This window comes from Dunckerocampus dactyliophorus, chromosome 5 (assembly GCF_027744805.1).
Source record: "Dunckerocampus dactyliophorus isolate RoL2022-P2 chromosome 5, RoL_Ddac_1.1, whole genome shotgun sequence".
In the NCBI taxonomy this organism is placed as follows: Eukaryota; Metazoa; Chordata; class Actinopteri; order Syngnathiformes; family Syngnathidae; genus Dunckerocampus; species Dunckerocampus dactyliophorus.
Window position 1 is genome coordinate 32,075,158 of NC_072823.1, and position 18,707 is coordinate 32,093,864.

Here is an 18,707-nt window from a genome sequence, read left to right on the forward strand (position 1 = left end):
ACCGTTCACAGAGAGGCTCACAGCCAGATTGAGAAGCGCCGGAGAGACAAGATGAACAGCTTTATCGATGAACTGGCGTCATTGGTGCCTACGTGCAACGCCATGTCCCGTAAGCTGGACAAGCTCACGGTTCTGCGCATGGCCGTCCAGCACATGAAGACACTCAGAGGTCAGAATCGACGTTGCCACCAGTCATAGCTGTTAACTACCATATTTTTGGTGGAAAATAACGCTACTTTGGATGAAACAATGAATACGTTCATATTTGAAGTATTTTGTGTGTGTACCGCAGGAGCAGCAAACCCTTACACAGAGGCCAACTACAAGCCTTCCTTCCTTTCCGATGATGAGCTGAAACATTTGATACTTCGGGTGAGTGCCACAAAGTGGAATTTCGTGTATTTTTGTGGTGGATTACGGAGGAAAAGAATGAAAAATCTAAACTAGAGATGCACATTATCCTTTTTTTTTTTTTCATACCAATACCGATAACTTTGGGCTTCTCAAGACAGATATACTACTACTACTTTTTAAATTTAGCTTGAACTATCGTTCAAGGAGGACAGATTTTGATTTGACCAAGTGTACCTGGTGATTAGTCCTAATCAAATATGACATTACTACTACTACTACTACTACTACATCACTGCTATCAAGAGAACCATAGTATAGAGGGGAGGGAGCCACCTGGCGTGGCCCAGCAAGGTGCACTGTATTTGGGCACACGCTCTGAGCAGCCGGTGTGACGCCACGGAGGTCTCTGGCGAACTTTTTGCCTTTTTGTAAAATGAAACCTTTAAGAATGGGCAGCCACACTGGGGAAATCTACATTTTCTAATTTAGTATTTTATCCGTTTTATTTTTTATTTTGGGGTTATTTTTATTGATATTCTGTATTGAGGGCTCATTGATCATATGAATCATTTGCATCTGGTCTTGAAGAAACTAATAAAGTAATATTTGTACTGTAGTAATCCCTTGTTTCGCGCGTTTAAGTGGTTCCAGACCCGACCATGTAAAGTGAATTTCTGTGAAGTAGGATTCAATATTAATAAATTGAATATTTTTGTATATTTTATGGAATAGGAAACCTGTTAACGAACTTCCAAATACGTTTTTTAACATTATTAGAGCCCTCAAAGACATGAAATACTCCTACTGAAACACTCCTATTACCCAATATAGTAGACATAAGAGAAAATAAGACATATGACATAAGAAAAAGTTCACCACCTTCTAATTACTCTTTTTTTTTTTAAAGCATTATTAGAGCCCTCTAGACATGAAATAACCCCCCTACAGTCACCTTTACACTCCTATTACCCAATATAGTAGACATAAGAGAAAATAAGACATGACATAAAAAAGTTCACCACCTTCTAATTACTCTTTTTTTAAGCATTATTAGAACCCTCTAGACATGAAATAACACCCCTACAGTCACCTTTACACTCCTATTACCCAATATAGTAGACATAAGAGAAAATAAGACATATGACATAAAAAAAAAGTTCACCACCTTCTAATTACTCTTTTTTTTTTTAAGCATTAGAACCCTCTAGACATGAAATAACACCCCTACAGTCACCTTTACACTCCTATTACCCAATAAAATAGACATAATAAGAAAAAATAGGACATTTTAGACATCAATAAAATAACAAACTCACACGTTTGTTATTTTGTGACAGCATACTTCCGTATTCGCCAATAAACAGCAGTAGACAGAATAAGAGTAAACAAGCCATGTAAGAAGTAAATAAAACTGCTCGAGCAGTGTCACAGTAAATGTGTCCCCTAGGGAACCTTAGTGAGGAGTCAAGTGCCTGACTCAGTGAACGCCGACACCTAGTGGCCAATGTAGAATACTACAATCACAGTTACAATGCTTCTTCTGCCTGGTTTGTATTTCATTTCATTTATTTAGATCATTTAGCCATTTTTATGCTTAAACGCCTAAACGCTTCAGGCCAAGAATAAGTACAGTTTGCTTAAATCTGCATATTATTTTACTCATATTAGGCTGTATTCAACCACAAAATAGTGATTGCTAATTTTTGAAAAACCACGATATAGAGCGAAAGCGATATTGCGAGGGATTACTGTATTTCTAAAATGGGAACATTGAATCCTGTGCTGTATCTGTTTGGCATTGCAGGCTGCGGATGGTTTCCTCTTTGTGGTCGGCTGTGATCGTGGAAAGATTCTCTTTGTTTCAGAATCGGTGTACAAGATTCTGAACTACAGCCAGGTAAGTAGACACTCCAGGTGCCAAGTTGTTGAATGTGGGGATCGTTTCAATCTTGTACGCTTCCTTGCCCTTCAGAATGACCTCATAGGTCAGAGTCTCTTTGACTACCTTCATCCTAAGGACATTGCCAAGGTCAAAGAGCAGCTGTCTTCTTCTGATACCGCCCCTCGCGAGAGGCTCATTGATGCTAAAAGTAAGCACATTCTTTCTGCTTCTATTATGTTTACATCTACACAATACTACGATGAGATAGCATAAAAGGCCTGTTAATATAAACATATGCATGCCTGATCAATGCTTTAAGACCACACAAAAAATGTCAAGGACTGACATTTTGCACTGTTGAATCTTTAAAGGGATAGTTGGGATTTTTTTAAATGAAGTTGTATGACAAATTACAGTGGAATACATCACATAGTACAATTTGCATTTTCACATGTCCAAAAGGAGTAGGAAGAAGCAAACCTTATTTCATCCTGCCGCCCCATCCATATCACATCAATTGCAATACATTTGTTCACGTCCCGTATTCCAAATGTGGTCTTTACCAGTTAATAATAGGAAAATGATAAGCTCATGTAACAATATGGTAATATAATTGTTGAGGTTTCTCTACAATCATAATTAATAGTCATATATATAATCAGTATAATAATAAATATAAATAGACGTAACAGAACATAGCTGGAATAATGGGTGAGTACTGACAATGAGCTCATAAGAATGAAGACTAATGAGTATTGTAGTGGTTAGACGTAACATTTTAAGTACATTGTATTTTGCAAACATCAGCTCCTTGTATTGTTTCCTGAAATAGCTCGTCTTGGTGCATTGAGTTCCCTACTCAGCCCGTTCGATCATTTGATTCCACATACTGAAATGGTGGGGGGTTTTAGCGTTGTTCTGGCGTATGTGTTTCACGTTGAGTTTTCCCTGAGATCGTGTAACATTTCTGAGCAGCAGCAGGTTATTGTTTGCTTTATGTTGAATTTTAGCTGTTTGAAAATTTACCAGATCAGTACATTTTAATATTTGTGATTTTAGAAATAGAGGATTTATATGTTCTCTCTACACGGCATCACGGATTCCCGTATTTTCACGACCATAAGGTGCACCGTATTAAAAGGCGCACCGTATTATTGGGCGCAGGTATGCACGCTAAAATATACTGCGTCGCTCAGAAGTCAGTGAGGAAGCGACAATGCTTTTTCTTTCGACAGATTAAGAAGACAACTCTCATTCAGTTCACTTGAAATCAGGATGGTCATCACTCAACACAAGTCTCAGTCATGGTGCACAACTACAAACATCACACAGCAACGCAAAAACAAAAATACAGTGGGGAAAAAAAACATCCGTTCTCTTTCCGAACACGTCACTCAGCCACTCAGCTATTTTCTCCTCGTCCTTCCAGCCCCTTTGATTGGTCTGGCTGGAAACTTTTCTTTATGCAGCGTCTTCCTCTTAAAAATCACCACAGGTGGCAGTTTCTGTCCATTACCATGGCAACCAAGCACAACAATAAAAGCCGACTTCTCGTGCCCCCTTGTGTGTATCTACCGTGCTGGTCCCCTTCTCTACAGTGTGGTTCACCAGGATGTGGAAAGTGGGCGGCACGCCGTCCATGTTGGTGATGTAGTTGGGCTGGATGTGTTTGTCTGCAATGTTTTTACTGCAGTAGGAGTGGAAGATGGCCAGCTTGCCTTGTACAAGTAATCCGCTGGATGTTGCTGCGCCACGCTAGTCCTTGCCCGGATGGATAGATGGCGCCGTTTCATAAAATATACCTATATATCTACTGGGGCGTGCCTTTAGCGTCCTCAGTCACGTCCACCTTTCCTCTATATAAGCAGCGTGTCGGCAGGAGATGCTCCCATTCAGTCGAGTGGAGCGCTCATCAAAGTCACACAGCAACACTTACGCATTTTGGAACTCGGTACACACGTAGGGTGCGCCGCATTATAAGGTACCCCGCCCATTTTAAGGCTTTTAAGTGCGACTTACGGTCCTGAAAATACGGTACTTTAACTGTTTATCTGTTAAAAGCAATTAAAAGGTCAAAAGCGTGCTTTGAGCAAAACTACATTTCCCACAATGCCTGTCGACTACAATACGAAGTGACGGCTCACCACCAATAAACAGCAGTGTCTCCACATCAATGCCAACGAGTTGAATTGACAAATAAATAATGATCCCAAAATGTCCAAGGAGAGAAAAGTTGATGCGGATGGAAGACCATTTCAAGAAAGATGGGAAGGCGGGTACCGTACTTGTTTGTGATTCAAGGAGAAAGAGCGGTATGTCTTTTGTGTTACAAAGCGGTGTCGGTTGTTAAAGAGTACAATCTGCGTGGGCATTTTGACAATAAAAACACGGAGCTAAGTACGCCAAAGCTAGCCTTCAAGAAAAGCAACAAATCGCCCAAGGCAAGAAGGCAAACTGCGGTTGCAGCAGAGTGTGCTCACGAAATCCACAGCCAAAAACCATGCAGCAGTGGAAGCTAGCTAGCTGAAGAAATTGCCCATGCTTCCAAGTGTTTTTCAGAGGCAGCGTTTTTTGAAGCAGTGCATGCTGAAGGTCTGCAAGCAGGTGTGTCCCGACCAATTACAGACTTTAAAAATAGCAGTTTTTAGGTTAGTTACCAACCTAAAAACTTGACCAATATAGTTGTAAACTGAGTCAACTTTTATTTTGTAATTTTTAGTTGATTACATATTATTTATGTGTAGCTGCTGTTGCAATTATTAGGTACAAATGATTGCAGTCAAACCATCAGTTGGATGCAAGACTGTGTTTTGTAAAATGCTACATCTGTCATACATGTTGTTAGCAGCTCACAATTGTTGATTGTACAGTAATTAAGCCCATTTTAACCTTGACAAAAACGTTTTGAACAAAGTTAATGTCATCACTTGTGTTGACATTATGTTATTTTTCTTAATTCACATGGATAGTTTGATCCTTGATTGATGGAGTAGTTTGGGTTTCAAAAGCCGACAAATTCAAATGATTTATGTTATAACAGGGCAACAAGTAAAGATATTTTTTTCTACGCAACTGTAATGTTTGTCACTTGAATAAGTACTAATAAATTTAGAGTTATTTAACATTAAGGAGTTGTTAGGTTTATTTTACATTACATTCGATTACATTTAGTTTTATTTATACGTTACATCTGGCCCTTTTGAGGACAGCCATTAGGTCGATGTGGCCCAAAGTGAAAATGAGTTTGACACCCCTGTTCTTGATCTTTCTTGAATGCGTTGACACTGTCCTCTGTACGTAGCCTTTGGAAGATGGTCACTGATGTCGTTGATTAGTTGTTATTATTGGTGAATATATTATTGATATGGTGGCACACTGCTGTGTTATTCTGCTTGGTCTGGTGATTTTAGGATATAAACTCAAGTGTCTATGAAGTGTTCTTGTTCTTGTGTGGATTCAAAAGATCAATATGGAAGTCCCCACATATGAAGATTATTCTTTGACTGAAGTCTGTGAAGGTTGTTTTAATCCCATCTTTGAACATTTCAATACTTGACTTTGGAGTTCTATATAAACAACGTATTGATACTTTTTGGCTTTTTCTTTTACAGATTTCGATGCTTATGCGTTCCAAAATGTTACCTTTTACCTTTACCTTTTTTTTTTTTTTCCTTGACGGGGAAGGGCGTGTATGGCAGGAGCTCTGTTGATGAAACTGGAAATTTTAACTATTTTGGTGCTTTCCTGACGACACTTCATGAACACAAGATCAGTGCTGCTTGCTGAATCCCCCAACTTTAACTTGGATAGTCGAGAGGTACAGATACAAGTATTGATACTGCTAGCAAGTCTAGCTAACTGCTGAAGTTCAAAGAGGTTGCTTAGCAACAATGTCAAACACAAAGGAAAATTATTCTGACTCTGAACTTGCAGAGGAAAATGATTCTGGCTCTGAATTCAAAGTGGACATGGAAATAAAAAACATTGGCGGAATACCTAGCTAGTCCAAGATACCAAGAGTTGCAAAATGTTTTCAAGAGCTGCAAAGAAACCTTTGATAGAAGCTTGGAGAGTAGAGAGATCACTCTACCACAAATAATGCGAGCAATTGAGAAGCTGCATTCAACTGTAGAGATACAGTCTGAAGAAAATAGAGCACAGAACAAGTATATCAAAAAACTAAAAAGAAGTTGCAAGATGAAACTGCAGACCTGAGCGCTGCTCTTAAGGAGGTTAAATATCCTTTGGAAGATATCAAGGCTCTGCAGGACGACATTAAGGTACGGCTGAATGACAATGCTGCCTTGCGCTCTGCTCTTCAGGAAGCGATAAACCGTAAAGAAAATACAGCATTTTGCAAGGATGTTAGGGTTCTGCAGGATGATATCAGGGCATTATTGGAAGATAACGCTGCCTTGCGCACTGCTCTCAAGGATGCTATAAACCATATGGAAGCCGCCTCACGTACTGATCTTAAGGACGCTAAAGACCCCAGGGAAGAAAATAGAGCATTATGCAATGATATCAACATTCTATAGGATGATATCAAGGCACTATTGAAGGACAATGCTGACTTTCGCACCACTCTTGAGGAAGAGAAAGAAGCAAAGGAGAATATCAAGGAGCAAATTAAAAACTTCATTGACGAGATGGATCAGATGGCACAAATGAATGATGTGGTCCTCACAGGGCTCCAAATCACACCCAAGTCAAGAGACGTTCCTTCAATAAAGCAACAGATTGCTAACTTCCTACACTTGAAGGAGGTGGATGTCGATGTCAACAGTATGGACACTTGGGTTAGGACAGGATAAACAGAGGATTTTTTTTTTTTTTTTTTTTTGTAGCATTTGTGTACCTGTATACTGTATATGTATATATGTGCGTACTTGTGTAGGTGCAGATGTAAGTGTATATATATGTATGTGCGTGTTTGTATGTGTATTACATACATGTATGTATTAGCAATTGATGTGCTACAAAAAGGGGATAGGATTAAATAAGCTCTGCTTCTTCCTACTCCTTTTCGGACATATGCATGTTCGAAATAAATTAAACCAAAACCAAACCTTTACCATTGTCCCAATGAGTCTTGATTTCAGAGTCCATAGTAGTTTGTTCTGTGCCCATGCCCGTATACGTACAGGACATTCATCTCAGTGCATAAGAACAACATCGTTATTTTAGCTCATAGCAGGATAGCCACTTCTTCTGGTGTTTTTCCCCCTTATCTGTGGTGTGTCTCTGCAAAGTTGTCATCGATTCCATAATGTAAGTGTCCTGAATTATTTTTTCCCCATTCACCGATTGCCGGAGGTTCTTTTGACAGCCATTTTTTTTAGTTATTGCTTTCCTACTACCAGTCCAACTCTGATGGACTTTTGTATCTTAAAGCTGGCTACATTTTTTATATTTATTTACTTTACGTGAACCACTCAGTAAGACTTACACAGTAAAGTGTTTAAATGGTTCCAGAGTAGGCCTACAAATGTAGGTGCACTTCTGTTTGATTCATTTTGTGCTTGTAACAACTTTATAAGTTGTGTAATGTCTTGTGGCTCCCGACAAATTTTGTTTTTATTATTTATTTATTTATTTATTTGACTGAAAACGGCTCTTTTGATGGTAAAGGTTGCCAACCCCTGATCTAGACCGTTTCTGGAGTAGTCTTGTCCCCTAAGATAGACGCAAGAGGTATTTCTACTTGGGTTTGCTCCAATCCTCGCCATTTTGCTTCCATATTAGAATAGAGCACAGCTGTGCAGATTTGTAACAGTCTTCCAAACATGACTGTGCCATCTCACCTCTGACTAGGCAGCTGCAATGTTTGTAGTTTTATTCTTTGCCCGCCCCCCCAACTATAGGTTTTCAATGCTTAATGTGTCTTATTTCTGTTGTTATGTCAACTATATTGGGTAGTAGGAGTGTAAAGGTGGCTATGGGGGTGTTATTTCAATTCCAGAGGGCTGTAATAACGTGGATAAAGTGTCGTTTAAAAGGTGGTAAATGGGTTTTCTATGTCCTACAGGTCTTATTTTCTCACATTATGTCTATAGCATTGGGTAATAGGAGTGTAAAGGTCACTATAAGGGTGCTATTTTTCTAGAGGACTCTTATAATGTTTAAAACCCATATTTAGAACGTCAAACAAGTTTTATGTCTTAATTTTCCTTATTATGTCTACTATATTGCCTAATATGAATGTAAAGGTGTTATAGGCAAGTATAGGGGTGTTATTTCATGTCTAGAGGGATCTAATCATTTTTAAGACGTATTTAGAAGTTCGTAGACAGGTTTTCTATGCCACAACTACAAAAATGTTCCATTTCTAGATAATCAATGAAATATTGCCACATAAAGTCTGACTGCCACACATAATTTGTAAAACCCTGCCCTTTTTCTTCGTGTGTCTGCAGCTGGTCTTCCGGTGAAGACGGACATCACACCTGGTCCATCTCGACTTTGTTCTGGAGCCAGACGCTCGTTTTTCTGTAGGATGAAGTGCAACAGGCCATCCGTCAAAGTCGAGGATAAAGACTTTCCTTCTACCTGCTCCAAGAAAAAAGGTAGTGACGTCATCGCTCACTGTCCCTCAAAATAAGCACTTCTTAAGGTCTTGAAAATGTCACCTGGTAATTTTGAAATGCAATAGAAAAATGAGCTACCATCTTATGAAAGTACCCATCCCTGTGTGTGTGTGTGTGTGTGTGTGTGTGTGTGTGTGTGTGTGTGTGTGAGGCCACATCCATGTTAAAAACAGGACTCACACCTGACTTAGCACAAGGGAGGGCGTTACACAACAAAGGAAGCTGGCCTGCTTAAGCACACTGTGAGGAAAAGAAGTGTTGGATCCCCCGCTGATTGTGTGACGCCTTACAACGAAATGAACACTACATTTTTACGGGAGCTCAATTTTAACACACATGCTATGTAAATGAAATCCTGGGGATGCACCAATTTCATACCAATATCAATAACCTTCCGCTTCTCGAGGCCAATTATGATACTGATAACTTTATGTCTACTTTTTTTTTATTTCAATTTAAGGGGTTCCTGACATGATTCTCTTGTGGTTATTTGCAAATAGAGACAGCAAACACTGCTTCTTACACTACCTGTTGTGTTTTCATCACAGCTGATCGCAAGAGCTTCTGCACCATCCATAGCACAGGGTATCTAAAAAGCTGGCCCCCCACCAAGATGGGTCTGGACGAAGACAACGAGCCGGATAACGAGGGCTGCAACTTGAGCTGCCTGGTAGCCATTGGTCGGTTGCACCCGCACATTGTCCCCCAGCCCAGCTTGGCAGACATCAGGGTGAAGGCCACCGAGTACGTCTCCCGCCATGCCATCGATGGCAAATTTGTCTTTGTTGACCAGAGGTGAGCCCATCACAGTTCTTCTTAAGCCAATCCCTTGCTCACCATAGTCTCCCGACTGCATTTATGATTGATTTAGGAGTACAGTGGTATTTCTCCAGCTTTGATGCATGAAACTGTACGTTATACTGTACATCTAGCTCTCTACGCACCGCTAGTTGCCTTTTTTTCAAAGCATCCACCACAGGGATCCATCCATCCGTCTTCTATGCCGCTTTGTCTACCACAGGGAGATTCAACTGAATTGTTCAAGGGGCCGGACTTCTCTTTTGCATCCACTTTACACTTTTACTTCAGCAAATGGATGGATGGAGTAGTCCTATATGATGTCAGCAATGTATACATTCAAACACGCACACTATGTTAACGCTAGTCAGAGATCCTCTATATGACAGGAGCTCTGACTTTTTTTAAAGCACCAATTGCAAAAAAAAAACACTGGTCAAAGATCCTCTATTTAACAGGATTGCTGCTGTTTTTAATGGCATTCTGCAAAACGCTAGCCAGAGATCCTCTGTAAGACAGGAGCGCTGTGCTGTATTTAAGAAACTACTGCAAAAACGGTAGTCAAAGCTCTTCTACATGACGAGTGCGCTGCTGTTTTAACGAGTTTGCTGCAAAAACTAGCCGTGGGGCGGTCTGTCGTCATTGCCGGGCCGCATTTGGGTCTCGGGCTGCCAGTTGAATAGACCTGAGGGTGAAGCGTGTTTTGTGTGTGAAAAGATGTTGTTGTTTTCAGGGCAACAGCCATCCTAGCCTACCTACCCCAGGAGCTGCTGGGAACCTCCTTCTATGAATATTTTCATCAGGATGACATTGGCCATCTAGCTGAGTGCCACAGACAAGGTATTGGGGAAAAATAAGCTCAGATGAAACCCTGAAAGTTGACACTTGTGCTAGTTCTTCATCCAAGTTGCAATACCATACAATACCACATTGCTTCAAAAGATGAATCCGATAACATTAAAAATAGCTCCAATAACCGATCATGGAAAGAAAAAAAAAACAATCCGAGGGGAGATTTCATGCCGTGCAGGTGAGCGAACCAAGCGCTCCTTTCTTTCTCCTGTCGTAACTTCCCCTGATCTCTTTTGTAAACATTCACTTTCCGAGGCAGACATTTTGCGTGCTAGTTGTACCAAATGCTCTATGATGAGGGGAAACCCCATCAAGCACACTAAAATGTTTGAAAAGTACACGTTTTTTAAGATGTACTGTAAAAGAAAAACTAGACCAATATCGTCTACATGACAGGATATTCTGCAAAAAGCTAGTCAAAGATCCTATATGAGACAGGACTGCTGCTGTTTTTAAGAACATTCTGCAAAAACTTAGTCAAAGATCCTATATAAGACAGGATAGCTCTGTTGTTTTCAAGGACGTACTGTCAAAACCGTTGTCAAAGATCGTCTACGTCAGTGGTCCACAAACCCCGGGCCGTGGGTCATTTGGTACCGGGCCGCACAGAAAGAAAAAATTATTTCCATTATTTAATTTTTTTTTAGGTTTTATTTTGAAAAGTGTCCGGATTCTCTCTGTTACATCCGTCTCACTTGACGCATGTCCATTGTGTGTGTGATAACTTTATGTCATGCCGCACAGATAGACTACTACGATATTTTTACCATTTTTCTTTCACCTCATATGTGGTGTCAAATGCTGATGCTATGTGGAAATGCATAAAGGTAAGTTTTGATGACTTATTGACTGCTAATGTGCACAATGTGGGACACTCGCAACAAACAACATGCAAAAACTTCAAACTATATTATTTTTTAAATAAATAATATTTCCAAAATTAATATGCATTTACTTAAAATTGTATTTAGTTTTTTACAAATGCATTTTTTTTGTGTGGATTTTTTTTTTTTCTCATTGCGCTTGAAAGGTTTCCTCGGCCCCGCCCACGGACCGATACTGGGCCTTGGCCTTGTGGTTGGGGCCCCCTGCTCTGGTGACAGGATCAGGCTGTTGTTTTTAAGCACTTATTGCAAAAACCTGAGTCAGAGATCATCTATATAAGAACCTACTGCAAAGACGCGAGTCAAAGATTCTCTATATGACGGGAGCGCTCTGCTTTTTTTAAGAACCTTCTGCAAAAAATTTGCCAGTCAAAGATCCTCTATAAGACAGGACCGCTGTGTTGTTTTTAAAGACCTACTACTACTCCAATGAGAAGAGTGTACCCTTACTGTGTGGGTGAGCAAACCAAGCACTGCTTTTATCTCTTGCCTGCGACGTTAACGTCCTGTCGTAACTTCCCCTGAGCTCTCCTGTAAACAAACATTCGCTTTCCGAAAAAGACATTTTACGTGCTAGTTGTACCAAATGCTCGGCAATCGGGCGGAAAACAAAAGCACGCACAAAACCTTATCACTCACCTGAAACGCCAGCACCACTGCATTTAAAAAGTGTAAAAGGTTTGCCAGAGACCTCCGTGGCAGCACACCGGCTGCTCAGAGCGTGTGCCTAAATATAGTGCACCTTGCTGGGCCACGCCAGGTGGCTCCCTCCCCTCTATACTCTGGTTCTCCTGGTGGTAGTGATGTGGTAGTAGTAATGTCATGATATTTGATGAGGACTATCTATATCTTCAATTGTTCCAGTCCTTCTTACCTCCAGGTGTGCACTAAATACACTTACATCTAAATTTTAAAAAAGCAGATATAAAAAGGTGAGTGGTTATCAGTATCATATCGGTCTTGAGAAGCAAAAAGTTTGGGGGGGAAAAAAAGATATCATGTATCTCTAAATAATATAGAAAATATAACACAAACAAAAATCAAGAACAGTTCTGTTTCTACAAATGGTCGTTTTTTTGTTGTTGTTTTTTTCCAAACAAAGCGGCACAAAGCGTGTTGACGTGTTAAAAATCTGTTTTTGGGGGGGTTTCGGAATGTCTGCAGAGAATTTGGAGCAAATATCACACAGAATGTCTTCCTCTGAAACATGGAAGAAGTCCCACAAAATCATCGCCTTGATTGTTTAGCTGTTGCTCAGGGGAGGTGGGGGAAAAGGTTATCGGGTTATCATTGGTTATCGGGGCTATTTTTAATGACGTCGGGGTTATTGGTGTGACGTCATAATTCATCCTATCAGCCCGAAGACCAGTTGAAAAATGTCAAGAATGTACATTTTGCCCTGTTGGATCTTAAGGAGGTTCTAAGTAGAGCTTCAAAATGCAAAAAGAAGAAATGGGAGTGAGACAAAAACTGTGTCAGGTATTCACAGTGTCTTGGTCTCATGATTGCAAAGGCAAAAAAGCCTTCTCTCTTTGAAGGTAACACAAGCTGATGAGGTTGGACGCAGTAAGACAGCCATTTCAAACTTCTTCAAACATCCTGAGGCTCATGGAACAAAGAAATAGACCCAAAAAAATGTCACCGGGGGACACCATTCACGACACGGGACAATCCTCGGCCCAAATGAAGGTTGTTACTGGTGCTGAGTGCAGTCTGATACCATCAGACGCCATCTGCCTGAAAAGGCTTTTAAGAAGAAAAAATGTCTCCTTCAAGGCCACAAAATTGAGCGTTTTGGAATTTGCAGGACAGCACCAAACATGGACATAGAAAGGTGGAAGAAAGTTTTCTTTCTAGACAGAGAAGGATTATAGAAAGAAAAAGCTGCCTGTTAAAAGTCACAATATTATGAGAAAAAAAAGATTTACAAGAATAAAGTTGAAATAGTTAGAAAATAATGTTTTTTAAAAACAGCAGGAATGGAAAAAAAACTGTCTAATTTAATGAGAAGTCAAAATATGAAGTAACAAGAAATAACAAGATAACAAGAAAAAAGGCTCAGTTATTTATTTATTTATTTATTTATTTATTTATTTACCCCTTTCCTGTCCAGCCTTTAAAGCAGATAGAATTGAAGATCTAAATGCCGTCAAGTGCTCAACAGATTTACTCTGCCAGGGAGAAGTGTGATATACACCTCCCCTGTTATACAGAATTTATTTGACTTTGATGCTTGTTATTAAGTAAATTTGGAGCGACCGGACCGGAGCAGGAGGGGACAGAGAAGAAGAGAAAAGGAAACGGGGGGGGGCAACAGAGTCACACAATTGTGACAACAAAGGGGGGGGGGGAGTAATGAGTAATGTGGGGAAGTACGTATGTACTGTGCGTGTGCATATGTACAGGTATCTCTGTATGTGAGGAAGACTTCATATATATATAAAGGTGCAAGAAAGTGTGGGTGTGTAATTGTCACTGAAAATGCATGAAAGGAAAGGGGCCGCCTTCCACCTCCCAGAGAGCCCCGCCCCAAATAGCCAGGCCGAGCCCCCGCCGCCAGAAGGCCACCAGGCCCACAGGGGCAGGCAGCACAAAGATCAGTGCCCCAAGAGCCAGCCCAGAGAGCCCTCCCCCCCGGGAAGACCAGCAAGGGGCCGAAGAGAGGTAATCCCAGCAAAGACAGGGCACCGGAGGACAGCCAACCCCTGAGACCAGCGAGAGATCACACCCCACAAAGGCAGATGAGTACCGGGGGCCACAAACCGGCAGGCCCAGAGACGCCCCCACAACCGGAAAGAAGCCCGCCCACGCCGGAAGCGCAATTCCCCCCACCCACGGCCACCCCCAAAAAGGCTCAATTATACGAAAATAAACTTGGAATATTATGATGAAAAATAATGTATTTTTGGTAGCATACAGCTGAAATATTAAATATTCTTTGTCGTTAAAGTAATAATATTATGAAGAAAGCTCTTCAAAGGCCTGGTCTCCTTCAAGGTTTGGAATTCGCAGGAGAGCACCAAACATGGGACATTGACAGGTGGAAGAAAGTTTTCTTCTCCCTCGTCGGTCCTGATGGCTTCCAACGTTACTGGCATGACAAGGAGATCCCACCTGAGATGTTTTCCACCATCATGATCCTTCAATGGAACAATGGAGCTTAAGGTTGCGCATGGGCGTCAAACGGCAGCCGGCAATGTGGAGATGTCGCAGGGGTCAGCCCTCATGACTGAAGGTCCTCGTGTGTGTGGTAATAACTGGCTTTATCAACAGGACAACACTGCACTTCACAAAGGAATAAACTCACTCTTTTGGACCATCCTGCGTATTCCCCTCATCTAAATCCAATGGAGAACATTTGGGGATGGATTTACAAAAATGGACATCAGTTCAGTGGATGCCCTCTGTGAAGCTATCTTCACCACCTGCAGCAACATTCCCACTAGCCTGCCATTTCTTCTTTTTTCATTTTGAAGCTCTACTTAGAACTTTCTAAAGATCCAACAGTGGAAAATGTACATTCTTGCAGTTTTTCCCACTGGTCTTAAGATATTGATATAGGAGTAGGAGTGTATATGTATGGTCATTTTGGATTCCATCCACTGTTGTAGTGTTGCAGATGAGGGAAAAGATCAACACCAACTGTTACAAGTTCAAGATCAAAGACGGCTCTTTCATCACACTGCGGAGCCGATGGTTCAGCTTCATGAACCCCTGGACCAAGGAGGTGGAGTACATTGTCTCCACCAACACTGTGGTGTCGTAAGTGGCAAAGGACAAACACGGGATGTCAGGAAATCTTCGGATGGTTTCCACATGACTGTGTCTCTCTAGGTGTCCTATGATGGAAGGATCAGACTACACTCAATCTGCTGCCTCGCCACAGAGTATGGACAGCGTTCTCCCCTCAGAAGGTACCGCCCGCACTCCAACGTGGAACCACTACTGCTGACATGTGACTCGTGTGCTGAACCTCTTCTTCTTGATTGCTCTTGACTGACGATAGTAGGCGGAGGAAGGCGAGCCCTACAGACAGTGCCTGGCATTCCCGGTGGCACAAGAGCAGGAGCCGGAAAAATTGGAAGGATGATCGCCGAGGAAGTTATGGAGATTCAAAGGTAAGAGCAGATAACTACTGGTGTGTTCACACATTTGTGTTGACCACCAACCACTTCACTCTTTGCTCTTTTTTCCCCATTTTTGCTGGGGTTTTTTTTGTTTTGCTTTTTTAAATTTTCCAAATATTTCAACTTTCTTCTTAAATAATTTTTGTAAATTTTCTTTTCATGTTTTGACTTTATTTTCCTCATATTATTATATCTTTTCCCCAAACCAAATTGTCCAAAAATGACTTTTTGTTGTTTCTCATAGTATTGCAACTTAAATATTTTAAATCGTTCAGTTCTGTGCTACTAAAATAATGTATTTTTCCCCATAATATTACCAATGTGCTGTCTGTACAATTGCACCTTTATTTCTTATTAGAATACAACTTTTTTTCCTGTTGATATTTAGACTTTATTCTTGTAAAATTACAGCATTTTTTTCCCCATTTCTGTTTTTTTCTTCATTTTCCAACTAATTCAACATACTTGTTGTACATTTTTTTCTTGTAATTATGACTTTATTCCAATAATATTTAGACTTTATTCTCATAACCTAGTTTTCCAAAAATGACGTTATTGTTCTCATTAAATTATGACTTTTTCTTGTTATATTACAGCTTTTTTTGTTTTAATATTTTGACTTTATTCTTGTAGTATTACTGCGCATGTAGATATGCTAGGAATTTATATATATTAAAGAAAAAAGTGTATCTCAGCATTGTCATGTCGGTGAAAAACCATATTCATATCAACTTCACCTTTTGCTCCCCCCCGGCTGTTTTTTTAATAATCTGTATGTAAATTCGTTTTTTTTAATATTATGACTTAATTCCTGTAATATTTTGACGTATTATGCTTTTCTGCGTATAAAATTTGAACTCATCCACACACGGATCTGTTTGATGCAGTGACAAAGTAAATCTGCAGGACCGTGTTCACCTACTGTCAGCGACACATAGGTCTGAGTGTGGTCTGCGTAGTTGTGGTAGGACACACTGCAGCTGCGTGTTAGGCTGGCCTAGTGGAAGCATGTACAGAGTGAACAATAGGGGGTCCCAGGATTGACCCCTTGGGAACCTCACAGGTCATTGCCATTTGGTCTGAGACACAGTTACCAATTCCAACAAAGTACTTCCTGTCCTCCAGAGAGGACTTGAACCATTTAGACCAGTACCACAGATTCCCACCCAGTTTTCTAACTTCTGTAATAAGATCACATGATCAACTGTGTCAAAGGCAGCGCTCAGGACAGACTTTAGAAATCTAGTGGGTAACTTGTCAAGGCAGCACGTTGATGGACCCAGACTGCAGATGATCTCTTTGACGGTTTTGTCCATGCCAGGTGTGAAATGCATCAGCTCCAGGTGTTTAGCTGGCTGCAGGATACTTGTGTTGTGGAAATGAATGCATTTTTTATATACCTTGAACTTTGTCATAAAAGAATGCTGTAAGCTCATTGCACTTAGATGTAGAAATGTGAAACTGGAGGATTAACTTAAAGCTCCTAAAATAATTGTATTTTTCCTCCTAATATTACAAAGTTGTTCTTGTAAAATTACATTTTTCTCTCCATATTTTGACTTTATTCTTGTAAAATTCCTGCAGATTTGTCCATTTTAGTTTTCTTGCCCAACTCTGTTTTTAGAATGTGCCGTGGGCCAATAAAAAAATAAATTTCTCCTAATGTCAACTCTTTGTGTGGCTAAAAGACGCCTGCCACAGATTTGAATGTGTATCTTATTGACATTTAGCCACAATGATCCTTCAAAATGTTTCCTTTGTAGGATCCGAGGCTCCTCCCCTTCCAGCTGTGGCTCCAGCCCATTAAACATCACCAGCACACCTCCACCTGACACCTGCTCCCCAGGGGGAAAGAAGGTGATGTACACACACCTGAATGAGCACACAGGTGGTCCTCCGTTTACAGTGTTTACGGCTCCCCTTCATTGATTAAAAACCTGATTTTGGTGTTAAAGCAACAGAGTGTGCAGCGGAACTCTTATGTGCTCAATGACGCTTCAGTCACTTGACTGTGGCGACCGTAGCGTGGATGTAAAGTCCTGCAGTGTTCTCCGCTGTTAATAAAGCCATTAAAGTGCATCGGCGACGTGAGTCTCTCCTTCCCCACAACAAGCGGCATTACAGTATTGACCAGTGCACATTGTCTCACACCAGGAAGTAAACGGTGTCACTGTCTGCAACAAGCTCCAAAGAAGACGGCTTTTTTTATGTGGAACAACTGACAGTTTGTGTGGATCTTGTGAATGATTGTGACTGAGCTAGGACTCGGTAATTAAAGTCTACACACGACGGCTTCATTGATTAAAAAATGAAACTTTTTCATGCATGAAGCTTCTACTTGAGTCGGTATTTTATATATATATGCGGTCAGATATTGACCAAGGGAGACAAAATGGGTGGCCGCTGGCCGCGTAGGACAGGTGACTGCTATACACAGGGTCTATAACATGTACATTTGCTGCAGGGGATTTTTCAGTGGCCGCTATAAGCAGGTGGCTGTTATATAAAGGTGGCCGCTAAGACAGGTTTGACTGTATATTATTTTTAACAACTATTCTAACATAAACAATACAAATAAAGGGGGTTGTTTTATGTCAAAATAACAATTTATTTACAAACACGACACCATGAACTATTTACAATTTTCACATTTTTGAACTGAACTGCGTGTGTGCATGCGTTAAAATGTCCCTACAATGCGTAACCTTCTGCACGCACTCCTCCACGCTCTCTCACTCCCTCCTTACTGTCGTGTGATCCTTCCATTGAAATCATCCCTGCCGAGCTCTTATCAAATGCACTTCTGGCACCATGTGGTCGTTTTTAAGGTTTAAAATGAAATGAAATGTTAATGCCTTAGTGCAGAGTTGCGTCATCACCTCTTTTTGCCTCTCGCGCAAAAAGACGTATTAATATCTTGTTGGGATTGGGCGTTATGGTTTATAAAAACGTCTTTGGCGTTGAATGAGTTCAATAATCTTTTGACTTTATTCCCAGAATATATTGGCTTTATTGACACTTTTTTTTTTTCTTTTCCCCTCAACCTAATATTCCAAAAATGTTTGTTTTGTTTGTCTTGCATAATATTACAACGTTTGAAAAATAGCATCTTTTTCTCTTTAGCATTGCAAATCTATGCTAGAATACAACTTTTGTCTCATAATATTTTATTTCAGTTTTTTTTTCCATTTGTATTTAATTTCCTAGCTAATTTCAACTTTCT

The 18,707-nt window shown here is 40.5% G+C and overlaps 1 protein-coding gene across 2 annotated transcripts in view; it reads left to right on the plus strand.

The window, feature by feature from the left end:
• The window catches only part of LOC129182001 (basic helix-loop-helix ARNT-like protein 1), a 43,648-nt gene that overhangs the window by 18,551 nt on the left and 6,390 nt on the right, over positions 1–18,707 (plus strand). For both annotated transcript variants that reach the window (XM_054777845.1, XM_054777846.1), the window contains 11 exons: positions 12–169; positions 293–372; positions 2,159–2,251; positions 2,327–2,444; positions 8,653–8,802; positions 9,372–9,618; positions 10,355–10,461; positions 14,969–15,119; positions 15,192–15,271; positions 15,364–15,475; positions 17,248–17,341. In XM_054777845.1, the coding sequence (XP_054633820.1) occupies positions 12–169; positions 293–372; positions 2,159–2,251; positions 2,327–2,444; positions 8,653–8,802; positions 9,372–9,618; positions 10,355–10,461; positions 14,969–15,119; positions 15,192–15,271; positions 15,364–15,475; positions 17,248–17,341 (1,390 nt within the window). The remainder of the gene's footprint in view (positions 1–11; positions 170–292; positions 373–2,158; positions 2,252–2,326; positions 2,445–8,652; positions 8,803–9,371; positions 9,619–10,354; positions 10,462–14,968; positions 15,120–15,191; positions 15,272–15,363; positions 15,476–17,247; positions 17,342–18,707) is intronic.